This window comes from Piliocolobus tephrosceles, chromosome 7 (assembly GCF_002776525.5).
Source record: "Piliocolobus tephrosceles isolate RC106 chromosome 7, ASM277652v3, whole genome shotgun sequence".
NCBI classification, from domain to species: domain Eukaryota; kingdom Metazoa; phylum Chordata; class Mammalia; order Primates; family Cercopithecidae; genus Piliocolobus; species Piliocolobus tephrosceles.
The window spans coordinates 36,665,347-36,692,810 of NC_045440.1; the positions used below are offsets into that span (position 1 = coordinate 36,665,347).

Below are 27,464 nucleotides of genomic sequence, written 5' to 3' on the forward strand. Positions count from 1 at the left end.
GAGATATGGTTCAAGTTAAGCAAACAGAGGGCTCAAAATAATTTCAATTCATGTCAAAGTTAATACTGAGTACTGAAAACAAAGTAAGCAACAATTGAATTAATCTAATTTTATATAGGTACCAGCAGGAATATAAAGCATTTCCTAAAATATCTCAGGCAGAATAATTATGGAGTAAGTCAAACCTATGTGTATTTTTTGTTTTGAAAGCAGGCAGTATTATTAATAAGGTGATATAATCTGACTGGGGAAAACAGACAAAAAAGCCAGTACTCTCTCCAATACTTCTAATATGTTCCCATCGACTTGCTTAGTCGCACTGTCTTTTAGTCATGAGTTGCCACTTCAGATGTCTGACAAAGAGCAAAGATTCATCAAACAGGCAACACAAAGAATTTTTTTAAAGCCCATTTTAAATACACCTAGTGTGCGTGTGTGTTTTTATATATATAATATATATACATATATATATATATGGTATATTAGTTATGAATGAAGTTTTCTTTAAAGATTCTGAACTTGGCCCCAGATCATAATGGGAATGTACACAGGAAAAGGCCCTCATCTTTCAAGCTCATTTATTTTTCCCTATGGGATAATAATTCCCCAAATAATACATCATTGTTAAATCATTTTTATAACAGGTAGGATGTGGAAAACTAAACACAAAATAAAGTTTTCTTCCATAGGTTAAATTAACTGGGAGAATAGAAATATCCATTTAGCTCTTGGTACTGTGTGGATAATTATCCATCAGCAATTCAGCTGGGCTGCCTTCCAGCATCCAGTATTAGGGGTATTCTCCCCCACCAGCTTCCTACCAATGTCTCCTAAGGGAAGGCCAACTACTTTTCATAGCATCTTAACCGAACATTTAAGAAGCACAATGACAGAACATACTCTAAAAGCAAACTTTTAAGTATCAGTATCTTAGTTTCCCTCTTTTAATAACCTACCTTGTTATTAGTTGAAAGTTAGTAACAAATTATACCCTATCTTTTCTATTCCAACTTGAATGATAGTTTCACACCAGGAAAAAGAGAAAGAACATTTAGAATATTATTCTATACTTATACTGACCAAAATCCTAGTCTATTTTAATAACTTGTAAATATGGAATGTGTGAAAATTTATTCAAGGGAAGAATAAGTAAAAATTTGCAATAATGGAATTATTTTAAGCCCTTTTTAATAATTGTGCAGCCATATGAAGACACAATCACAACCACCAAGGCAGGATTTACCAAAAGCAACAGATGGTGCTTGACAGGCATACATTTCCCCCCTACATTGAAAGAGAAAAAAATAGGAAATGCAAAAATAGAAGCAAGAGAAACTATTTTGATTATTACCTTTCTCACATTTCTTTTTGGAAGCTGACGAAGAAGGAATCATAGGTAATTTCATCAACTCAGCACGATTTGATTCATTCAGTAGGTAGTGGGACTTATAGGCATATGAACTGAACATGGGGTCTGAATGGTCCTGAACTATCAGCCCTATACGAAACAAACAGAAAGAGATGAGCTGCAATGAAACTACCCATGATTCCATGAGGAAAAAATAAACCAACACCTATTATGTATGCTTCAAAGTTGGGGTGGGGAGGGCGAAAATGAGAATATGAAGAAAAAAGAAAGATCTGACAGAAAGGTTTTCTGCAGTTTTCAAAGGGAGTCTGAACTACTCAATTCCTTATCCCTATATATTATAGAAACCTATATTCTGCAGAAGAAAACTTCAAATAATTTGAAGATATAAACACTTAACATCATACAGAAAACCCCTTAGGGAAAACAAAGCTACACTGCTTCATATTTGGATGTACAATGAGGACAACCCAAAGAACAAAAGGATATTATATATCATGTAATGAGATTGAAACAAGAATCATTTACATAAGTAGACCCTGATCTACCTTCAATATAACAAGTAGCACTTTAAGGTAGAATGGAAGTCTCTCCTTTTTTCTATTCATATCTTCAGAAACACTCAAAGAAATCCTAACGGCCGGGCGCGGTGGCTCAAGCCTGTAATCCCAGCACTTTGGGAGGCCGAGACGGGCGGATCACAAGGTCAGGAGATCGAGACCATCCTGGCTAACACGGTGAAACCCCGTCTCTACTAAAATACAAAAAATTAGCCGGGCGTGTTAGCGGGCGCCTGTAGTCCCAGCTACTCGGGAGGCTGAGGCAGGAGAATGGCGTGAACCCAGGAGGCGGAGCTTGCAGTGAGCTGAGATCCGGCCACTGCACTCCAGCCTGGGCGACAGAGCGAGACTCCGTCTCAAAAAAAAAAAAAAAAAAAGAAATCCTAACTTTCTCTGCCAGATAGTGAAACTCTTCTCTATCAATATGGTACATGTTTTATTTCACTTTATGTTATATTTTATTTTTTTTTTTGAGATAGAGTCTTGCTCTGTCACCCAGGCTGGAGGGTAGTGGTGTGATCGTGGCTCATTGCACCTTTGAATTTCTGGGCTCTAGCAATCCTCTGGCCTCAGCCTCCTGAGTAGCTGGGACTACAGATAAGTACATGCCACCACACCAGGATAATTTTTAAATTTTTTGTAGAGATGGGGTCTATAATAGCTTCTGTGCCCAGGCTGGTCTCTAACTTCTGGCCTTAAGTAATCCTCCCATCTTGGCCTTCCAAAATGTTGGGATTACAGGCATGAGCCACTGTGCCAGGTCTGGTACATGATTTTAAAGGAGCCATAATTTCCTGAACTTTACTGAGGTAATGCAAACATTTTCATATTTTCCCTGAGACGATATAAAGGGTTAATAAAATCAATCCTTTTGATCTACCAATTATAGCTGTGCTACTTGGAGGAAAACACTAAAGCTACCTGTGATTCCCTCTTCTTTCCCTTCCCCAGTTAATTCATGATGTAGCTACAAGCCACTCCTAAACCTAGGCAACTGTGAGACCAGGGGACATTTCTCTATCCTCTATCTTGGCTACTGCATGAATGTATAATGATGTAGGATTTTACAATACAAATTATGGCAGCAGTTTTATTTAGAGATCATTTTGAAGGGGAGGGAAATTACCATTTACTTTTCTCTGTGGGCATTATCTTCATACTCTACACTGAGACGAATCCAAGAAATATCTCTGGCCTAAATAACAGAATGGAACTTGAAATTACTAACAATATGACAGTCTTCTTCTTTTTGTTTTGTTTTTTTGAGACAGGGTCTCGCGCTGTCACCCAGGCTGGAGTCCAGTGGCACGATCACAGCTCACTGCAGCCTCCACCTCCTGGGCTCAAGTGATCCTACCACCTCAACCTCCCAAGTAGCTAGGACTACAGGCGTTTGTCACCATGCCTGGCTACGTTTTTCATTTTTTTGTAGAGACGAGGACTTGCTATGTTGCCCAGGCTGATCTTGAATTCCTGGGCTCAAGCAATCCTCCCACCTCTGCCTCGCAAAATGCTGGAATTATGCTCACCATAATATGGTAAATAATGCTCACCAAAGCATGAGCCATGGTGCTCAGCCAGAATCTTCTAATAAAAGTTATATAGGCCGGGCACGGTGGCTCACGCCTGTAATCCCAGCACTTTGGGAGGCCAAGACAGGCGGATCACCTGAGGTCGGGAGTTCAAGACCAGCCTGACCAACATGGAAAAACCCAGTCTCTACTACAAATGCAAAAGATTTAGCCAGGTGTGGTGGTGCATGCCTATAATCCCAGCTACTTGGGAGGCTGAGGCAGGAGAATCGCTTGAACCCAGAAGACAGAGGTTGCAGTGAGCTGAGATCTTTTTGCCTGGACAAAAAGAGCAAAACTCCGTCTCAAAAAAAAAAAAGTTATATAATGTTGAAATGAACTTCATACATTTCATACATTTAATAGAGGGAGATGGTGTAGTGTAAAAGAATACGGGCTTTGCAATAAGAAGGATCAAGTACAAATGCTGGTCCCTCCATTTAACTTGTATGACATTAGGTAAATTATTTAATCTAGGTTTCAGTGTTCTCACCTGTATACCATGGAGAGATAACTTCTTAGGGAAACTGTGGCAATTCATTCAGATAGTGTTTAGTAAAGTTTGACTTACATATGCAAAATAAATTGCTATTATTTACTGTTAAAATGAGAAGAAAACTCCAGCCTACATTACTCATTTAAAAGTACCATTACAAAGAAAGGCATAGAATGCTAAGTAACTCAATTTACCCAGCCCTCTAAAGATGAAAGGAGATGCTAAAGAATAAGCACTATACTGAAAAATGTCTGCACGCTTCTTGTGACTCCATGATTAGGTGGCATGTGGAAGAGGAGTGATGTTCCTCAAACCCTGAAACATTTCGAAAAATATTGCCAGACATTGTAGTCCTTAAGAAATAGCTTAATGATTCTAAACACCCAATAATCAAGAACTAAGAGAAAATCTATGTGAAGGGAAAAATTCTGTATGAGGCAAGAAACAAGCAAAACAAGCTAAGTTTTCTAATACCCAAACATAAATGACTAAAGTGCTCCTTTCTGTGTGTGGATTTATTACAGTTATGTCTCCTTTAAAAAGGTGACCTTTATAAATATTTATAAAAGAACACATATTATTTACTTGTGAAAGGCTTTTGATTTAAGCCTTCCCAACATCTGATCTATTTAGAGTAAGTCTTCGTCAAATGCTAAAAAATAAAATGAAGGTTATGTTTACCATACAAAGTCTCACAGTTAAAAGATGTGGGAATTAAATAATTTTGCTTAAATAGGCATTTAAATTCAGTAAATATTCCAGAATTACTGTCAAATTATTAAGATGTAAATACTGATTCTGTTGTTAAATATGGGTTTTCCCTCCACTGACATTATTCTCAGAATTTTAATCAAGTTATGTAAGTTAAATTTAACAAAATGGCTAGAGTTTCTATAAGCGTACAATTTTCTAGGTGTCCTAAATTGAAAATACTATATTTTGTTTCACAATTCACTGCAGTCTTGAACTCCTGGGTTCAAGTGATCCTCCCTCCTCAGCCTCTGAGTAGCTGGGACCACAGGCACACACCAGCATGCTTGGCTAATTCCTTTATTTTTTGTAGAGATGGGGTCTTGTTATGTTGCCCTGACTGGTCCTGAACTCCTGGCCTTAAGCAATCCTCCTGCCTCAGCCTCCCAAGTGTTGGGATTACAGGCGTGAACTACTGTGCCCAGCCTGAAAATACCTATTTTAAAGGTATCCCAATTATTGAATGAAGTAGAGCAAAAGAGAATATTGATTAATCTACTGATGGCATTTGATTCAGAATGTGCCCCAACATAAGCCAACATAATAGTTATAAACTTGATATTAAAATGCAGGCTAAATTATACATGCTTATACACTGACAGGAAATGTCAGTGCCCAGCAATGGTAGCACAGAGTTTGCAAAGCAATAAGAGACTTCATGTTATCACTGCCATTCATCTGTTTAAAAGACTCTAAAGCTAAACATTCAACTGATAATACAATGATTTTTTCTAATCATCACTGTCTTAGGAATGCAGAGATAGGAAAGGCAATGAGTGACACCTTTTTATTTATTATTTGCCCACCTGTTACCATATGGCAGAAAACATTTCAGACCTACTCCTCCATGATACCAGCCAGGTTTCAGAGCAGGATACATTTGACACTGCTGTAGTTAAGAAAGACACAGTACTTCCTGCTCCAAAGGCAGACAGTCACATGTGCTTATAAAGCAGGCAAACAGAAAGTAGTGTCTACTACAGACCCCGCTTAGCTACTCCACAAAGGACTACGATTTATTTAATCTTTTACTGCCTACCTCCAAGTAATGTTTCCATAATGAGATACAAAAGCAAAACCACCTAAGATCTATCATACTACCTAAATTCTATTTTAAAAAGTTGTTATAGTACTTTCACCAAATTAAAATAACTGTCTCCTAAAGCAAAACCAACCAACCAAACAAAAACTACTTTCATCTTCAGTATGGTCTAAATAGAATCTAACAACCATGATGGGCCTTAGAGGCCTTGAGAATAGTTCAGACAGAGGGAAGGTCAGAAAACTTTGCACTTAAAAAGAAAACAAAAGCAATATTTAGGGATATTAGTTGGTTTTTATAATGCTTACTAAGTACCAAAAAAGTTTTATTATAATATGGCTGAGATAAAGCCAGATATTCTGTATAACATTCAACTAAAGAAGTTTCATTTTATATTTATCACGAACCCAGGTTCACTGACCCCTGTAGGGCTACAGTATTGTTTTTAGTTGATCAATCTCTTGGCATACTTAAACATCAACAGCTGGCTTTAAGAAAGCCCACATGGCTGGCTCTGAACTAACACCACCACATATGCTGCCTTGGCTGTGTCCCATCAGGCCCTCTTCAATGCCAGATCAAAACATTATGATAAAATACAACATAAACAACTGAAAAATAGATGTGCTAGTCTTGCCTTCCAAGTGAAATCTCAATCAGTTGAAAGTTCTGGGACATGGGAAGGATCTGCTTTGAATAGAAGAGTTGTTTGCAGAAGGGAAAAGATTAATCTTTAAACGCTCCAAACAGAAAAACTAAGAACTTGACTATAATTCTGTTATTTTTAGAAATGCAGATTTTAGCTTAACTTATGGAAGAATTAATATTCTAACACTTTAGACATCTAGCATTATAAAAGTTACTGGAATGTTCATCTCTCTCAGGGATATATTACAGTGGAATTCTGCACTGGGTAGAAGATTCTACTAGATGGCCTGAGTTCTTTCCCAATGCTGAGACTCTATGTTAATGAAGAAATATGCCAATGATCTCAAAAATAAATGAAGAGAAAAGTTAGACACTCACCTCTGGCACAAACGAAACAAAAGCCTACATTTACAGCAGAAGAAGAATTACTGCTCCGTTTGGAATGATTACTACAGATGAGAATGTAGGAGGATACTAACATGCTTCCGGCCGCAATGCAAGCATCTCCAGAATGATAGGCAATTGGACATCTCAAACATCTCATCATGCGGCCTGTTTAAAGACAAGTCAAAAAGGAATCTAATAAGGCATCCGTGGGACATAAAAAGAAGTTTTTGGAGTTGGGCTTTTTTGGGTCCCCATGAGATGCTAGTTACAGTAGATATAAAGCATTTTTTCTTCCCTAGTCTGGCTCTGTCATCCTATGCTATACGGCCCCTAAATGGAAGCCTAATAGTCACTTAGAGATCGTCCACAGAAAAAATTATTTGTTCCAATGCTGCAGAGATGATGGTATCCAATATGGCACCTACCTGAAGGACTCTCAAGGGTATTTTGAACACATGGAATTTTCTTCTCATGGTCTGAATTTAGAATGTAATCTCTACTTAACATGTACTGTGTATGTACTGTGGCTGAACTGTTAAAGCGAGAGATACACAGAAGGAGAATGCCCTATGTTGTTTGTAATATATACTTGATAATATTATTTGCCATTGCACTTAAAACAAAAATCTTTGTCTCCTTCTTCAGCTGTTTTACCTTTACTTGCTTTGTGGATATCTTTCTCCATAGAGCAGGCAGAGCAGCAGTGCTGAGGACAGCGGAATCCTTTTGATTCAAAGATGGCAGTGGGGAATTTGCGGACACAGGCTTCATGATAAAATTTCCCACAAGCAGCAACAGAACAACGCTTCACATCTTTACCAGACACTTTACACGAGAAACATGGGTGCTGTCCTGTAAAATTGGTGAGGAATACAAATTAAATAAAATTGACTAAAGCATATTCAAGTAGAAGCAGCTATAGACATCAAACAGCTACTCCTAAAACAGACTCTAATATTATATTTAAGAATTTAATGCACAAAAAAGCACTTAAAATAAACGCTAAATTCAAATTATGTTTTAAATTTTGCTAGAATATTTGATTATCAATTTGGAGACAGAATACTAAAAACAATTTAGATCTCCAAAACTGATTCCACAGAAAAGCCAGAACAGAGTTAACATCTGGTAGTAGACAGCAGCAAAGTCTTCCCCACATAGAATAAATAAATTACCAAAGGAAAGACAGATTCCATTAGATAATCACTGATTATTTCTATGTACAAAATATACATAAAATGAAAACTCACAATCCTAATAAAAAAGAAAATTACAGCTAGACATATCTTATTCGAACTACAGAAAATCAAGGACAAAGAAAATACTCATATTATCCACAAAAAAAGACAATTACTTTCAAACAGAGCTGACTGAAAGAGAAAAATGGAAGCCAAAAAGCAATAGAATGCTATCTTCAAAGGGCTGAAAGAAAATAATTACCAAACCAGAATTCTATACCCAGTAAAAATATTCGTCAAGAATGAAGTGAAATCAACATTCGCTAGGGAGAATTAACAAAACCTAGCTCTTTGAAAAAGAATAATAAAATTGGCAGGGCGCGCTGGCTCAAGCCTGTAATCCCAGCACTTTGGGAGGCCGAGACGGGCAGATCACGAGGTCAGGAGATCAAGACCATCCTGGCTAACACGGTGAAACCCCGTCTCTACTACAAAATACAAAAAACTAGCCGGGTGAGGTGGCGGGCGCCTGTAGTCCCAGGTACTCGAGAGGCTGAGGCAGGAGAATGGCATAAACCCGGGAGGCGGAGCTTGCAGTGAGCTGAGATCCGGCCACTGCACTCCAGCCTGGGCGACAGAGCGAGACTCCGTCTCAAAAAAAAAAAAAAGAATAATAAAATTGATTACCTCTGGTAAGAATAATAAAAAAAGGAGAAAGGTCCTCATATTAATGTCAGAAATGAAAAATGGAACATCACTACAAATACTACAAACATTAAAAAGATAGTAAAAGGGTATCACTATATTTTTGCTAATAAATTTGAAAATTTAGATGAATGGACAGATTCCTAGGAAAAAAGAACTTACCAACACTGGCACAAAAACAAACAGGACATATGAATATTCTGTAAACTATTAAAAGAAATTGAAACTATAATTGGAAATCTTTCAACAAAAAAATTTTAGGCCCAGATGGCTCCACTGGTGAATACGTCAGACATTCAAGGAAGAAAATAATGCCAAATATGAAAAAACTAAACAGGAAAAAAAGAAGAAACAAGTAAAAGACAAACAGATATAGGGAAGCATGCAACAAAAATCACAAAAGATTATGTTTTGTCGTATAAACAGTTTATATATGGAGAAAATGCACACAACATATATAAGCAAAGATAATGGAATAAGACTTACAAACTACAAATCAATATAGAAAAAAACCAAAGCAGCCTAATGTAAAAGTGGGCAGAGGATGTAAACAGGCAATTCACAGAAAGACAAATAGTCATAAGAAAATTAAAATATGTTCATCTTCACTAGTAATCAGATAAATGATAACTGAAACCAGTTATAAAATAGAAAAAAAATGGCCAGGCGCGGTGGCTCACGCCTGTAATCCCAAAACTTTGGGAGACCAACACGGGTAGATTGCGAGGTCAGGAGATCAAGACCATCTTGGCTAACATGGTGAAACCCTGTCTCTACTAAAAATACAAAAAAATTAGCCGGGCGTGGTGGCAGGCACTTGTAGTCCCAGCTACTCGGGAGGCTGAGGCAGGAGAATGGCATGAACCTGGGAGGCAGAACTTGCAGTGAGCCGAGATTGTGCCACTGCACTCCAGTCTGGGCAACAGAGCGAGACTCCATCTCAAAATAAGCAAAACAAACAAACAAACAAACAGAAAAAAACTTAAAAGAGTTTGATAATACCTATTATTTTATTTGAGACAGAGTCTTGCTCTGTCGTCCAGGCTGGAGTACAGTCATGTGATCTTGGCTCACTGCAACCTTCGCCGCCTGGGTTCAAGTGATTCTCATGCCCCAGAATCCAGAGAAATTGGGACTACAGTGATAATACCAATTATTTGATAAGGGTGTAGGGGGCTGGTAGGAGTTTAAGTTGGAAGGAGCTACCTTAGAAGGCAACTGGGCAATAGTCATTAAAATGAAAGTACATTCACTTTCTGCCTAGAAATTCAATTTCTCAATAACTACATTGGGGAAGACTGAGAGTAAATGTTAAAGGATGTTGCCTGAAACACTGTTTGTAATTGCAAACAAGTGAAAGTAACTCAAGTGTCCTTCGACAGGGGAAGAGTTAAATAAACTATGATTATATGTATACTAGGGCACTATGCAGCAATTAAATAGAATGCATCTGTACTGACATAAAAAGAGCTCCGGCAGAACAATGGTATGATACATTTATACTGCAACACACACACAGACACACACAAAGGTTTATAGGACTACACATCAAACTGACAATGGTTGTCGGGACTGGAACTAAGTAAGGGCCTAGGATTAAGACTGATGATCAAGGGTGACATCAGTAAGAACAGTAATTATATTTTCAAAACAATGTGGTTATGTTTTACTTGTGTAATTAGAAATAAATTTAAAATATTAACAAATGATAAGAACACTTTTAACACCACAAAACATAAATGGGTAAGACACATACACAGATAATTCACAAGAAGTCAATAAATATACAGAAAGAAATGTTTAAGCAAAGAACTGCAAATTATAACAACAAATTTGTCAAATGTTTATTGGTCATCTGGATATCATCTTTTGAAAATGTTCAAGTCTTTTGTCCACTTTTCTTATAATGCCTATTCAAAATCTGAAGGAAAAAATGTAAGGAATAGTTTTGTTTTTTTACAGAAAGTTAGGTGAACTGCATTATTGTTCTTTGATCTGGAAGTACCTAATCTTTACAAATTGGCTGAATTATAAAAGTTCTTTAAAATGAGTAGTTAAAACTGTGATGTTCACTTTTTAAATTGTCTTGTAGAAATAAAGTACAGTAAGGTGGGGTTTTGGTTTTGGTCCCATTGTATATATGTAATTTCTTTTTTTTTTTCTTTTTTTTTTTTTTTTTGAGACGGAGTCTTACTCTGTGGCCCGGGCTGGAGTGCAGTGGCTGGATCTCAGCTCATTGCAAGCTCCGCCTCCCGGGTTCACGTCATTCTCCTGCCTCAGCCTCCTGAGTAGCTGGGACTACAGGCGCCCACCACCTCGCCCGGCTAGTTTTTTGTATTTTTTAGTAGAGACGGGGTTTCACCATGTTAGCCAGGATGGTCTCGATCTCCTGACCTCGTGATCCGCCCGTCTCGGCCTCCCAAAGTGCTGGGATTACAGGCTTGAGCCACCGCGCCCGGCCTATGTAATTTCAAAGTACATTTTTTCACCACATGGTTAAGGCCAATAAAGTACATTTTACCATGTATATAGATATGAAGGTAATTATATTTTTAAAATAACTTTTAAAAGTTTTAAAAATTAAAAAAATATATTTGAAAGGTAGGAAGTTTGACTTCACACATTTGCTTAATGCATAAACTACTTTCTGTAAAAATAAAATAGGACTTCAGATGGTCACAGTGGCTCATGCCTATAATCCCAGTGCTTTGGGAGGCCAAGGTGGGAGGATCACTTGAGCCCAGGAGTTCAAGACCAGCCTGGGCAACACAGTAAGACCCCATCTCTAAAAAAAAAATTAAAAAAATTAGCCAGGCGTGGTGGTATGTGCCTGTGGTTCTACCTACTCAGGAGGCTGAGGTGGGAGGACTGAGCCCGGTAGGTCGAGGCTGCAGTGAGCTATGATCGCGCCACTGCACTCCAGCCTGGGCGACAGAACAAGAACCTGTCTCAAGAAAATATAAAATAAGACTTCATTTATGTAATGATCAAAATAAGCCTAATATAAATGAAAATAGTTAAAACTAGTGCAAGCGTTATGCTAACAGAGAGCTGAACTATCAAACTCCTTTAAGACTTAGGTTAGAGCTCTAATATGTGAGTGCTTTCCATACTCTAGGAAATGGCCTTCATTAAGAATAAGTCAGTGAGTAGTGAGGCACAGCGACTCATGCCTGTAATCCCAGCACTTTGGGAGGCCAAGTGGGTGCACTGCTTGAGTCTGGGAGTTCAAGACCAGCCTGGTAAAGATGGTAAAAACTCTCTACCTAAAAAACAAAAAACAAAAAAACGTACAAAAAACTAGCTGGAGGCTGGGCACAGTGGCTAACACCTGTAATCCCAGCACTGTAGGAGGCCAAGGCAGGTGTATCACTTGAGGTCAGGAGTTCGAGGCTAGCCTGGCCAACATGGCGAAACCCTGGCGGTACTAAAAACACAAAAATTAGTCGGATGTGGTGGTGTGTGCCTGTAAGCCCAGCTACTCAGGAGGCTGAGGCACAAGAATTACTTGAACCTGGGAGGTGGAGGTTGCAGTGAGCTGAGATTGCGCCACTGCACTCCAGCCAGGGCGACAGAGCGAAAATCTGTCTCAAAAATAAACAAATAATTAATTAATTAAAAAGCTAGCTGGGCATGGTGGTGCGTGCCTGTAGTCCCCGTAGCTAATCGGGAGGCTGGGGTGGGAAGATCACCTGAGCCTGGGAGGTCGAGGCTGCAGGGAACTGAGACTGCACCAATGCACTTCAGCCTGGGCAATGGGAACAAAAAAAAGAAGTCAGTCCATCAGTCCAGAGTCAAAGACCATGGGGGAAGTGGGGAAAAAAAAGAATAAGTAAAACTACCTATTACAGAACTCTTTTTGGAGCCTTATTCTATTGTACATTTTATTCAAAAGGGCAAATAAAAATGCTTTCTTTCTAGAAATCACATTTATCTTAAATAATAGGAAGTGTTAGTATAAGAACATATTAGGTAGGTACCTGCAATACTCCTTACATGTCAAGTGTTTATCTTTTGTAAACAAATGAAAACTGCCTAAATGACCTTAAACAATGGTTTGAAGAATCAGAGTTCTCACTTCTAATATGTTAGAAGTGTACCAAATAGGTACCAAACTAATTTTCATGTCATAAGTAAATTAAAAGCACTTAATTTTTTAAAAATAATTGTGGTAAAATATATATAACATAAAATGTAACACTTTAACCATTTTTAAGTGTACGGTTCAGTAGCATTAAGTACATTCACATTGTTAGCACTGTCTCCAGAACATTTTCATCATCCCATACTGAAACTCGGTACCCATTAAAAGAACTCCTCATCTCACCCTCCCCCACAACCCTGGTGACTACTGTTCTAAGAATTTGACTATTCCAAGTAATTCATATAAATGGAATCATACAATATTTGTTGGCCTTTTATACCTGGCTTATTTCACTCAGCATAAAGTCCTCAAGGTTCATCCATGTTATGGTATGTATCAGAATTTCTTTTTAAGGCTGAATAATATTCCATTGTAGGTACATATTACATTTTGTTTATTCATCCATCAATGGATATTTGGATTGTTTCTACCTTTTGACTACTGTGAATAATGTTGCTAAGAATATGAAAGTACAATTATCTGTTGGAGTCCTTTTTTTTTTTTTTTTTTTTTTTTGAGAGAGAGAGTCTCACTCTGGTTGCCCAGGCTGGAGTGGTGGAGTGATGTAATTACAGTTCACTGCAGTCTTGACTTCCTGGGCTCAGGTGATTCTCTCACCTCAGCCTCCTGAGTATTTGGGACCATGGACATGTGCTAGGCTAATTTTTCTTTCTTTCTTTTTTTTTTTTTGTATTTTTGGTAGAGATGGGGTTTTACCATGTTGCCCAGGCTGGTCTAGAACTCCTGGACTCAAACAATCCGCTCCTCTTGGCCTCCCAAAATCCTTGGATTACAGGTGTGAGACACTATGCCTGGCCCCTTCTTTCAGTTCTTTTGGGTAAATACCCAGAGTGAAATTGCTTGATCATTTGTTACTCTGTTTAATTTTTTAAGAAACCGTCATCAGGTTTTCAACAGCCACTATGCCATTTTATATTCCCACCAACAATGCACAAGGGTTCCAATTTCTCCATAGTTAAGCCAACATGTTGTTTTCTTTTTTTTTGATACTAGTCATTCTAATGGGTATCAAGTGGCATCTCATTGTGGCTTTGCATTTCCCTGATTACTCTTTTTTTTTTTTTTCTAATAGAGACAGGGTTTCACCATGTTGCCCAGACTGGTCTCAAACTCCTGAGCTCAAAGAGATCCACCTGCTTTGGCTTCCCAATGTGCTAGGATTACAGGCATGAGCCATTGCGCCTGGACCCCTGACTACTCATTATATTGAGCATATTTTCATGTGTATATTGGCCATCTGCATATCTTCTTTGGAGAACTACCTGCTCAAGATCTTTGCCCAATTTTGAATTCAGTTGTTTAGTTGTTGTTTTTTTTTTTTTTTTTGAGACGGAGTTTTGCTCTTGTTGCCCAGGCTGGAGTTCAAGGGAATGATCTCAGCTCACTGCAACCTCTGCATCCCAGGTTCAAGCGATTCTCCTGCCTCAGCCTCCTGAGTAGCTAGGATTATAGGCATGCACCAGCATGCCAGGCCAATTTTGTATTTTTAGTAGAGATGGGGTTTCTCCATGTTGGTCAGGTTTGTCTTGAACTCTTGACCTCAGGTGATCTGCCCGACTTAGCCTCCCAAAGTGCTGGGATTACAGGCATGGGCCACCACGCCTGACTTGAGTTGTTTAGTTTTTTATTGCTGAGTTGAAGGCGTTCTCTATATATTCTGGGTATTTTTTTTTTTTTTTTTTTTTGAGACGGAGTCTCACTCTGCCACCCAGGCTGGAGTGCAGTGGCCAGATCTCAGCTCACTGCAAGCTCCGCCTCCCGGGTTTACGCCATACTCCTGCCTCAGCCTCTCGAGTAGCTGGGACTACAGGCACCCGCCACGTCGCCCGGCTAGTTTTTTGTATTTTTTAGTAGAGACGGGGTTTCACCGTGTTAGCCAGGATGGTCTTGATCTCCTGACCTCGTGATCCGCCCGTCTCGGCCTCCCAAAGTGCTGGGATTATAGGCTTGAGCCACCGCGCCCGGCCATATTCTGGGTATTAATGCTTTATCAGATATGGAATTTGCAAATATTTTCTCCCATTCTGTGGGTTGCCTTTACATTATGTTGATAAGACCCTTTGGTGTACAAAAGTTTTAATTTTGATGAAGTACAATTTGTCTGTTTTTCCTTTTGCTGCCTGTGCCTTCGGTGTCATATATACGAAATCACTGCCAAATCCATTGTCATGAAGCTTCTCCTCTATGCTATGTTTTCTTCCAAGAGTTTTATAGTTTTAGCTCTTACATCTTGGTCTTTGATTCATCTTGAATTAATTTTGTTTATGCTGTTGGGTAAGGGTCCAACTTCATTCTTTTACAGGCATATATCCAACTCTTCTAGCATCATTTGTTGGAAAGACTGTCTTTTTTTCCACTGACTAGTCTTCACACCCTTATCAAAAATCTTTTGACCATATATGCAAGTGCTTATTTCTGGGCTTTCTATGCCATTGGTCTATATGTCTGTCTTTATGCCAGTATCACACTGTTTTGACTTCTGTCGCTTTGTAGTATACTTTCAAATGAGGAAATGTGAGTCCTCTGACTTTGTTCTACCCAATTGTTTTTTTTTAATAAAAAAGTTTTTTTTTCTTTCTCACTGACAACATCCCATACTTAACTGTTTTTAAAGCAAATTTCCCTCTTAAATTTTCTAATAGATGTGTACCATATTAAATAAACCTAGCCTCTGTTGGTAGAATTCTCCTGGATTCTAGAGTTAGGAGAGAAGCCCTAAGTGTTTTAATACTGAGATACATGGTCCTTCTTATCAATATCTTAAATCAGGGATTGCATACTTGATATAGTTTGGATATTTGTCCTCACACAAATCTCCTGTTAAAATCTAATCCCCAGTGCTGAAGGTGAGGTCTGGTGGGAGGTGCTTGGATCATGGAGGTGGATCCCACATGGCTTGGTGCTGTCTTTGCGACAGTGAGTGAGTGTTTGTGAAATCTGGTCATTTAAAAATGTGTAGCCCTCTCCCTCAACTCTCTCTCTTGCTCCTGCTTTTGCCATTTGAAGTGCCTACTCCCACTTTGCCTTCTGCCATGACTGTAAGTTTCCTGAGGCCTTCTCAGAAGCCGAGCAGATACTGGCACTATCCTTCCTATACAGTCTGCAGAACTGTGAGCCATTTAAACCTCTTTTCTTTATAAATTACCCAGTCTCGGGTATTTCTTTATAGCAATGCAGGAACTCCCTAATACAATATGTGAATGCTTAAAGGGGCCAGGCAGGATATATAAGTGACCTGAATGACTGAGTTTTAGAAAAAGGAATAATGGGGAATAAGAGGAGCCAGGATTACATGCTCCATCCATGTTCAAAAATGAAAATGCATTCTGAAGGTCAAATAAAACGATGTGCAGATAATACGACCCAGGGGCTGCCAGTTGGCAAACTGTTCACAAGTTTTACTGCAGAGTCTAAATGTGATGAATAAAATATTATATAAGGGGAAAATTTTAAGCTATATGTTCTAAGCAGCTTCCATAGCTTACTTTATGTATGTGTGTGTGTATTTGTACGTGTGTGTATGTATGTGAATGACTGTGTATTGGGATATATGACATATGACTTGTGATGTCCATTCTATTCACCAGGGCAGTAGAAGACCATGAGGAAGAAAATATAAATCTGGAGTCCAGCTGCCTGGGTTTAAATCCCAGAGTCATCATGGGCTATCTTTGTGACTTTGGGGAAGCTACTGAACTCTCTAATCCTCAGTTTCTCCTTCTGTATAATGGAAATCATAATAGTACCTATCTCATCATGGATCAAATGAAATAGCAGGAGAAAATGCTTAGTACTTGTAGCACCTAACACTTAGTAAGTCAGTGTTCGATTTAAAAAAATTACTAACTTTTTGTCTGAAAGATTTTAGGAGGCATATAATCAAATAAGAAAAGATAAAATAAGTATCTGTAAGAATCAAAATAAAAGGAAAAGAAGGAGTAGAAAAATAACAAAGAGTCAGCATATCATGTATACTTGCTATCCAATTGGCTTTAGTTCCTCATAGCTAAAACAAAGCAAAACAAAACAAAAAACACGTCAACATGGTTCTTAGAAGCATGTTCCTCTCATCTCGTTATTTTTTATTTGCCATGTTGTTACAGATTAAACAACTACGACTTGCTTTCCACGATATTAACCAGAATTATAGCTACCGAGAGAAGAAATATAAACTAGCATATTTATTTCTCTACAAATTATTTTGGTAGGTAGTAGTCTATGTATAGTGAGATAAGAAATAAATGGTGAATCCCAAGTTTAAAAAATGATTTCCAGTAGCTCCAAATTTCCACTAAAAATATAATCACTGTGGTTATGCACTGATACTTATTCCAGTCTCTTAAATAACTTTAAACTAATTTATTGAGCCCCCAAAATCTCAAACCCATCTGAAAAATAACTCAATTAAATACTTTGTATAACTCTTTAGATAAAATACAAATTCATCTTGGTACTTTGACAGATTTTATGGTAGAAGGCACCAGTAGGAGGAAATTTAACTTTTTAAATCTTGAAGCCAAATCTTAATTTGTTGAAATACCTTTGAGAAGAGAGGAGGAGGGCTAATAAAAGTGATGGGAACAAGATGTCCTAGGAGACGTTGCCAGTGCACATTCCTGGCACAATCCCATTCATCTTTTCATGACTATCAAAATAAGTCATCTTACCGGTTTTACATTCCATGCAGATGAACTTGCTATCAGGGAGTGATGTTAATCCCAGGCACTCTAGGTGAAAGTGTTTGCAGCACTCTCCCTCACAAGGAATCAGAGAGTCACCAGAGCTTTCACAAATCTGTAATATGGCAAAAAGCAGTGGTTCTCAAACTTGGGCAAACATCAGGACCACATGGGCGGCTTGTTAAACACAAATTACTGGGTCCCTCACCCACAGATTGTGATTCAGTAGGTCTGGTGGGGGCCCCAAGAATGTGCATTTCTAATACATATCCAGAAGATGCTGATGTTGTTTGTCCTTGGCCTTTACTTTGAAAACCAGAGAACTAGACAATTACAGTATTTCCAGATCCAATATGGTATAAAGTTTAAGGTCATACTTAATCTTTTAGGATTCCTTCTTTGGGATCTGCATATTTAACTTTTCTTCACAGGACAAAGCAGTATTTTTCAAGAACAGTAATAATACACTGAGAAAGTTATTACTTTAAAGTTTTGAATTTAAGAAAGTTTTTTCAATCAGTCATCTGCCATTTACTTCCAATTAATAACAGTATATCACACTAAAGATTAGCATGTGGGTAAGTATTCCAACTCAGAAAGGGAAAAAAAGAACCAGAAAGAGGTTTTAGATCTGTAGCTTTAAAGTAATATCATAATAATTTAGAAACACTTCAACAGGAGTTAAGTCTATTACCGGCAGAATATAATAGCAATTATTTCAAGCCATAACACCAGTTACCTGCCTACCTGACATACAGAGTCCTTCTTACTCATTCCAGTGCCTCTTCTCGACAAACTTGAATCCATGGACTGCACATCAGAAACGTCTGCATCTGCAGTAGCTGAAGGGCTATCTACTTGCTTTCCAAAGCCTACCTACATAGAAAACATAGCATTTTTAAGAAAAACAAAACAAAAATTCCCTCAAAGATAAGATGCTATGAAAATCCTACTAAGACTTGCTCAAACATTAGATCTTGACACAATAACCTCTTTTTTCCTTCCTTTCTTTCCAAAATCCACAGATATCATAGGTCTGCTGTTTTGGGAAAAACTGTAGTTAAAATTACAAACAAACTATAGTTTTGTTATATAACATGAGAGCAAAAGAATTAAGAAGCTCAAAATAACCAAAGTGATTTTTTTCTATGAGTATTTTTAAAATGTCTCAATTTCCCCAAATAAATAAGGCAAAAGCATTATGTTCAAGAAAGAGCACTTTGTCTAGACCTTTGCACATATTTACCTGTAGGTCACTCAGTCCTCTAGAATCGGAGTCAGATGTGTCTCTGTATGCTGAACTAGTCATTTCTACATCAGTTGAGGCGCGACTCCTTTTCTTTAGAGGTTTACAGGAATCTGAAATCTCGCTGGCACCTTAATACAACACACTGAAATTAATCCTAAAATAGTACTTAGGGTTTGCTTTAATTTTTTTGTGTGTGGGAGAATATTTTCTTTTCCCAAACTCATCTTTAGTGTGGAAAAAGCACAGCTCTCTTTGTAACACTGAAGTAATGAGTCAAAACTTCAGAACTTCTGACCTTCCTGGTAGTGATTGATTAATTTACAACCGCTCTATCAAAACATTTAATTCAGTTCTCCTCTCTAAAGCTATTTTCAGTCAACAGAGCCCACGTTCCAACCTAAAAATCAATTCTATCAAAATTGCAGCATAGCTGATGGATTTGGAGCAATTCAAAGAACCATTCAATTTGGAGGGGGAAGACATAAAACCCAACACACTGTGTAGCTTACAAATATGGTTGCAGAGACATCTCCATCTTGTTTTTATTAGGGATGTGACAAATCTTTGATTTGTATTCGATTCGTACACGGATAGTGCCATTTTCCCCTGAATTTTGCAATTCAGTTGATTATTGCCCCCCAATAAAATTTGGATGTTCATAATTGTTCATCTGTGACTTCCTTGGTGAAGTGGCATTTATTGTGACCATTAACAAGCGCTGCAGCACATCTACATATGTCATGCCATTTAGGAGGCACATTGCTGAGGGTTGTAAATGGACAGTGTTCAAGTGCAGCCAAATCACGTAGAGCTGGATGGGAAGGCCTCTATGTGGAATTTGTGCGGGAAGAAATAAATAGGAAAAAAAAGGCAGAGAATAGTGTGGAATTTTTTTTTTAAAACTGTGTGTAATACAAATCCAGCCAAAACAATAGTGCAAAAAGTTACAAAGCAACAATCTCTTGGGCTAATGCAGTATAGGCTATACAGAAACAGCCACGATGAAATGTGCAGATCAGGCACGGTGAATACCAAGGAACCAAGGAGACGGTTAATATTTCAACCCACAGTTTGTGTTTTGGATTTTTTTCCCCCAAAATTTCCATACAACAAACAGACATCTAGATCAGCCCAGCAAGCTATGGTGGAAGTGTGCAGTCCAGAAGAGCCCATGGAGAAACAAGTCTCCTGAGGCCATGAAGATCCGCAACAGGCTGAGTGAGAGTAGCACTTGGAACATAGCCACGTTCTGTGGTGGAGGAGGTGGGCCTCGTTAGACTGCTCAGATTACTGGAACCTCGTTATCACATCCCATTCTACAAGTTTTTCACTGAATGTTTCCTGACATCTATAAATGAGGGTGCCTGCCCATGTTAATGCTGATTAAAAAACACAAGTACACAAATCTATCTCCTTCATTGCTGGTGTATGGACCCAGAACACCACCACAAAATATTTCCTTGGCCTAAAAGATCACTGGATTAACAAGGAGTTTTAACAGAGGAACAGGAGTGCTGTACTGAGAGGCTTTCGAAGGGAAACACAGGTACCGCCATTTCCGATGAGTTTCTGAAAATGCTAGAAAAATGACAGACTGCCAAAGACAGCTGTCATGCTGTTCTCCATGATAACGGCACTAATATTAAAAAAAAATAAGAACTTTTAATGATTGTAATGTATACAGTTTGGGCTGTTTGGCAAAACCCTGCAGATGTGCATTAATGATGCTTTATTTAAAAACAAAAAACCAAAAACAGTCCATGTTGAAATTGATCAGTGTAAGTTAAATGGTGGTTTTTAGGCTGGACCCATGATTTAAGCTGTACCCATCCAGCTCAAACCGAAAAAAAAAAAATCATTTGACTGTAAAAGCAATTGTTCAGAGTCTTGAAGAAGAAACCAGGCAGGAAAATGCCAATAATGATGATTGGCGAAATCAAAATCGAAAACAAAGAAACTGTTTATCGAGCCGCCGACAAAGAAATCTTGCATGGAGACTACAAGTCTGGAGTTTCTGGGATGAAATTGTACAGGAATCTCAGTCCACAGTTTCCTCAATCGCTGCGGAGACGGAGCTGTCACTGAATCTGACAGAGCCCTGCACTCCCCGGTCCGCCGACCCTGTGGAATGGTGGAAACACAACGCAATCAGGCCTCCTAATCTCGCAGCGATCGCGATGTCTTTTCTTGGAGCTCCGCCAAGCAGTGTTCCCTCCGAGAGGCTGTTCAGTTCTGCTGAGGATCTCCACGGAGACCATCGCTGCAGACTTCTCCCCGAGAATGCAGAGAGGCTGTTGTTTTATTTTATTTTTAAATAATGCAATTTGCCCAGAGTAAACTACAGGTATTAAATACAGTTTGATCTCACCAAAAACGCACGAATCATGCTATGGAGTTTGTACTGTAGTCAAATTGCACACAGAAAATACAGATATAAGTTTAAGCTTTCTTAAACTTTGTGCATATCTCAAATAGATTCGCATAAGGTCATCTAATAGTGGCCATAAATATGCTATGAATCATTTTAATTTACAAAAAGATTTTACAGCACTGTAAAAATAAATGTGGCAAGATTTTTTTCAATCAGCTTGTCTTGTCTGATTTGTCATAGTCCATGTTTGACAAACATGAATAGCTACTATTCGGTATTCAGTCGAATACCAAAAAAAGTGGATTCGTCACATCCCTAGTTTATAAGCCAGTGAAACCCCAGAATCTTATGAAGAAAGGCTGGAAACAGTATCAAGTCTACGTGGTGTTCTCCAATTTACCAAAACAAGTAAGACTTTTCACGTGGAGGTACAGAATAAGATCAACTCTAAAAGTCACACACACACACACAAACACCGGGGAATACTGCAATTTCACACTGAAGAGCAACAACAATGATTTACAGAGACAGACAAAAATACATGGTGTACAAATAAGTAATTCTTAAAAATTGGTTTTAATCAAGGAAATGCAAAGCAACATTATAATACTAACTCACCTTTCTGTAATCCAGTCTTCACTGTAGACTGAGGAACTGTTTCAACCTGTTTGGACAGAAAAATACAGCATTAACAAAGAATTTTTTTCCCTTTTAATTATTAACAAAGGGAAAAGATAACTTTTCATCAATCTAAGTAATGATGAGTGATTAATGTATCTGAAATCTGAACTCAGTCCCATCTTCTGGGTAAAGTTCTCTGTCTCAAGATCAGGGAGGGTTTAAATCCTAGCTGCCTGTGCTGAATATCAAGTGACAACACACAGCCACATGCTCTCTAGCAAAGACTTTTCCCACCATTCCCTTGGTATATGAAGAGAACAAGAATACTTTCCTCAGTGTCTGGAAGGCAGGAGAGGGGTTGTTTCTGCAACCGGCCCCAGTGTTGCTAAAAACCCCTCCCGCCCCAAAGACGTTAGGATAAATTTTTACTTACTATGATACTCAGGTTAATGTAACTCACGCCACTTTAAGACCCTTCCGCGCCTGCACTCACAGCTAAGTTGCTGGGAATCAGGACCCTCTCTGTAGAGAGTGCTACAGGGCTCCATACAGCTGGAAGCTCAATACTTTTGCTGCTAGTACAAACTTAAGAAAATAAGTTTGTGATATTGCAAAAGCACTTTCTTGAGTGTCTTATGAACAGTGTCTTGATCCTACATTAGGAGAGCGAGATCAGAAGTTATTCTGCCAATGTATATGTAAAACACGTGGTAATTTGAGGATTGAACCATTGGAATTAGAGAAAGGAGGCTGTTTGGAGGAGTTCCTGTTTAAGCTATAAATTGAATTTCATGTTTCTTTAAGATGTGGTGAAATATGAATGTTGAAACACATTTTGTAAATATTTAAGGATTGTTCTAAGCTTTTTAAAAAAAATTTTATTTTTTTTACAACAGGTAAAAAAACATACAACAGAAACGCTTTTATAAGATACAATTAGTAATACAAATATAAAATCTTCTAAACAATCACTGGTATTGTTCTACTACTAACTATAACACAGTGGCATTAACAATTTGTCCCACTTTTTGTACTCATTCTGCTTATTAGTTTTAAACTGACTGGTCACAGATTGAATTTGGGAACCAGCTGGCAAAATCACAACTTCATTTTGGAAATGAATACTATAGATTTTCAAGAGCTTAGAAAGATTTTTTGGAATATAGTTTCCTAAGTATGCAATATGAAAGTTAATATGATAAATGAATGACAAATTAGTATACGATTTAAATTTTAGTTAAATATTCTGGAAAAACAGTTTCACTTGCTTGGTGATACCACAGAGCACCCACAAAGTTAGTTTTTAAATTTGGATGTTTAAAATGATGAAGGAAATATTTTAAATAGAAAAGCTCACATTCTTCCATATTAAATAGTTTAAAAAACATAAAACTTATTGGAACTAATTCTATTCAGAATTTGTTTTGTTTACTGGCAGGTATTTAGGCTGTAAGAATGGATATCCTTTCACTAAAAAAATTAAGAAAAAATCTGATTGTGAGTTTAAAGAAGAATGGCTTCTAAAATTTTCTTTGAAAAGGTCATTTAAATGAATCTTACTACATTGATTACACTGGTTTAATACACTTCAGTCAAAATGCAACTCCCCATACACACCTTTTTTTACCCAAATATTATTTATCTGACAACCTGATAGCAGGTGAATATTCCACTGGGAAAATAACATTCCAAAAAATCTGCGATATTAACAGAAAAACCAGATCATCTATGATTATTTGTTTCTTAAATATAAGAATATAAATTAAATTGATTTGTTTAAAAATAAAAGAAATACATACCAGCAGCTTAAACCAAAAATCAAAATTTGAAAAAAAAAAAAAGGAACTCAATGATGGTTCCAAATAAAAATCATAAAAACATGAAATCATTTTGCCGATAACAGAAACTTCTAAATAAATGTAAAGACAGTTTTTAAAAGAGTCTTGCACCACTGGCTTCCCATCTCCTGAAGCCTGTTTTCTGTGAAAATGCTTGAAGCAGAATCACAGGAATGGCTGTATTAAAACTGAGCACTGGAACCCACCGGGACAGAAGCGTAAGATAGTCCAGAAAGGAAACTCAGTGTGGGGGAAAGTTTCTCTTTCTTTTAAGACAGGAATGTAAGCCACAACATTTACAAATACAATGTTTTAACTCTCTACATGTAGGAAGCCAACCTGCTCCTTTTTGATCTTCTTCTTTGGCACAACCTCAGTGGATTTCTCTGATTCAGAACGAGTTCTAATTGATCTTCTCTGTTGCTTCTTTTCTACTGAGCCTAAGAAATGATTTAAACACACAAACAAAAACTCATTTAAGGATACCTTGACATCTATGTAATTAAGATATGACCAAATTATTTGCTTTTCTTACCTATTACTTTTGGAATTTTAATTAAAGTCATTAAAATCTGCTAAATACTCAGGAGCATATAAATTATTTAACAGATCAAATTGTGAAGGCTGATGAGCTGAGACTGGGATTCACAAAGGGTCCTAAATTATACAAATAAAGGGGGATTGGTTTTTTAAAAATTAAAAAGTCAAACTAAAACAGCAGAGACATTGTTTAGTTTTAAAAGCACATAAACATCTTTAGGTAAATATAATTAGGGAATGAAGGGACTGAAGGATGCATAAAAATAACTTTATTACCCATTTGGCATTAGCAATTATTGGTTCAAAATTCAATCAGTGCTACACATTCTGCATTTTAACAAAGGAGTTTAATTAATTCTATATGTAAAATGGTTAACAGTGCTTGTTGCACTTATATAAGTTTTGCTATTGTTATTAATACCAAAAGCAGGAAAAGCAGGAAAGGCACAAAAATGTGACCAAAACCTAATCATTAATTTGACTATCAAGGGATCTGTTATATTTTGGAAATAATTAGTCATGGAAAACTAGTTGAAACAAATTATCAAGCTTTTTCATGTTTTACCATCGTAAAACAAACTATTAAGATTTTTAGTCCGGGCGCGGTGGCTCACGCCTGTAATCCCAGCACTTTCGGAGGCCGAGGCGGGCGGATCACGAGGTCAGGAGATTGAGACCATCCTGGCTAACACGGTGAAACCCCGTCTCTACTAAAAATACAAAAAAAAAAAATGAGCCGGGCGTGGTGGTGGGCGCCTGTAGTCCCAGCTACTCGGGAGGCTGGGGCAGGAGAATGGCATGAACCCGGGAAGCGGAGCTTGCAGTGAGCTGAGATCGCGCCACTGCACTCCAGCCTGGGTGACAAAGTGAGACACCATCTCAAAAAAAAAGATTTTTAAAGAGTACAATTCTTTAAAAGCAAATTGAAGAAAACTCACATGGACCCCATTTTTGGAAAGGATAAAACTGAAATTAAAGAACACAACTTCAAATAACATTAAGTCAGGAATGATTTCATTCTGTGAGCCTGAGGAGGAATGATACCTGCAATGCAGCTGTTCTCCCATGTTTTCAGTGCCTGGACCACCTACATATTCCTTCCTAAATCATAGTCACCTCTGGCTTGCCATAGGAAGAAGCCACTAAGACCTATAAACTCAGATAGAAGCTCTATCTAGCCTTTCATATAACCTTTATATTTTCTGGTTTCACTGCTCTTGGCTATGTATAAATGACTTCCCTCACTTTAGTTCAAAGCCAAAATGAGGGAAGCCACTACTTTGTTTTGTTTTTGGGAAGGAGTGGGTAGTTTGATAATAATATATTGTTTTGGAGCTGTGGTTAATTGATTTACAGTAATCACAAATAAAGGTGTTGGCTCCTTTCTTTACTCTCACTCTTCTCCTTACACTGACAAAAATGTTTACTAAGACAACAGATATGTTATCCTCCCAGAACCACCTGAGGATCCCAGAGATCCATACTTTAGTATAAGTGTCAATATTCAAATACTACCAGGGAGGGCAAAAATGAAAATGGAATTGCTTAAAAACAGAAAAGGCTGGGCGCGGTGGCTCATGCCTGTAATCCCAGCACTTTGGGAGGCCGAGGCAGGCAGATCATGAGGTCAGGAGATCGAGGCCATCCTGACTAACACGGTGAAACCCTGTCTCTACTAAAAATACAAAAAATTAGCCAGGCGTGGTGGCGGTTGCCTGTAATCCCAGCTACTCGGACGGCTGAGGCAGGAGAATGGCGTGAACCCAGGAGGGGAGCTTGCGGTGAGATGAGATCGCGCCACTTCACTCCAGCCTGGGCGACAGAGTGAGACTCCGTCTCAAAAAAAAATAAAAAAAATCTTTACTTGTGTTGAGGGTAATATAATCACACCATGAAGAGCAGAAGATATTTGATTTACTGTCTTAGAGAGGATAAAGCAACATGATTTCTTAAAATGATTCTGAAAGTTACCCAAAGAACATATAAATTTAAAACCACTGAAGAGTATTATATTCATGTTCTAAGAAAGAAGAGGTGAGCATTTCTGGGTTTGGAAAATAGCTTTGAAAACTAGTGTGAATACAAGTACAATTCTTCAAACGACAAAAATGTGACAGTGCCAAACATTTTATATATCCCTGAAATTTACTAAGAAAAGGCTCAATAATTTCCTTAAGCAGTTAACACCAGCTGAGATGATGCAATTGGTTTATGAAGGGTGAACAAGTCTCTATTTTGACTTTTCAACTACTTAAGTTATTTTCACAAAAAGCAAAATGGTCACTTAAAAAGACAAAGTATGCTTATCAACTATGGCTGCTAACCAAACTTCAACCAAGCTCAAAGCTTTAGAGCACCAGTCCCTAAATTCAGTTTTCTTTTCTTTTTCTTTTTTTTGAGATGGAGTCTCTCCCTGTCACCTAGGCTGGAGTGCAATGATGCAATCTCAGCTCACTGCAACTTCCACCTCCAGGGTTCAAGTGCTTCTCCTGCCTGAGCCTCCCGAATAGCTGGGATTATAGGCGCGCACCACCATGCCCAGCTGTTTTTTTTTTTTTGTACCTTTGTAGAGATGAGGTTTCACCATGTTGGCCAGGCTGGTCTCGAACTCCTAACCTTGTGATCCGCCTGCCTCAGCCTCCCAAAGTGCTGGGATTACAGGTGTGAGCCACCATGCCCGGCCCTAAATTAAGTTTTCAATCTTAATTTACAACCTAAATTCTATGTGCCTGCTTAAGCAAAAAGCAATACTGCCTTTTTCCAGATATAAAGAAGTATAACCTTCCACTTAGAAAAAAAGGAAATATTCATAGCAGATATTAAATCTTACAATGAAAAGACTACATAAAAAGAAAATGTTCAGGCTGGGCACAGCGACTCATGTCTGTAATCCCAACACTTCAGGAGGGCAAGATAGGAGGATCGTTTGAGCCCAGGAGTTCGAGACCAGCCTGGGGAACAAGGTGAGACCCCCCCATCTCTACAAAAAATAAAAATAAAATAAATTAGCCAAGTATGGTGGCAGGCACCAGTAGTCTTAGCTACTCCAGGAGGCTGAGGTAGGAGGATCACTGGAACCCAGGAGTTTAAAGGTACAGTGAGCTACGATCACACCAGTGTACTCCAACTTGGGTGCAAGATCCTGTCTCAAAAAAAAAAAAAAAAAAAAAGTTCAGTAACTGAGAGGAAGAAGAAAAACAAGCTCCATCCTAAATAAAAGCATAATATTTGAGTTAAGATCAGTCAAATATAGGAAGAATTTACTTTTTCCTTAGGAAACTGATTTCAAATAAAG

The 27,464-nt window shown here is 38.0% G+C and overlaps 1 protein-coding gene across 9 annotated transcripts in view; it reads right to left on the reverse strand.

The window, feature by feature from the left end:
* NSD3 (nuclear receptor binding SET domain protein 3) overlaps nucleotides 1–27,464 on the reverse strand; it is a 110,958-nt gene that overhangs the window by 22,365 nt on the left and 61,129 nt on the right. For 7 of the 9 annotated variants that reach the window (XM_023214524.3, XM_023214523.3, XM_023214519.3 and 4 more), the window contains exons 8-15: nucleotides 23,969–24,069; nucleotides 21,789–21,834; nucleotides 18,797–18,927; nucleotides 18,298–18,426; nucleotides 17,539–17,665; nucleotides 7,478–7,675; nucleotides 6,815–6,988; nucleotides 1,352–1,498 (exon numbers count right to left, since the gene is read on the reverse strand). In XM_023214524.3, the coding sequence (XP_023070292.1) occupies nucleotides 1,352–1,498; nucleotides 6,815–6,988; nucleotides 7,478–7,675; nucleotides 17,539–17,665; nucleotides 18,298–18,426; nucleotides 18,797–18,927; nucleotides 21,789–21,834; nucleotides 23,969–24,069 (1,053 nt within the window). Of the gene's footprint in view, nucleotides 1–1,351; nucleotides 1,499–6,814; nucleotides 6,989–7,477; nucleotides 7,676–17,538; nucleotides 17,666–18,297; nucleotides 18,427–18,796; nucleotides 18,928–19,677; nucleotides 20,921–21,788; nucleotides 21,835–23,968; nucleotides 24,070–27,464 lie in introns of those variants that run through there. The other 2 variants (XM_023214525.3, XM_023214528.3) reach the window with 2 other exon arrangements.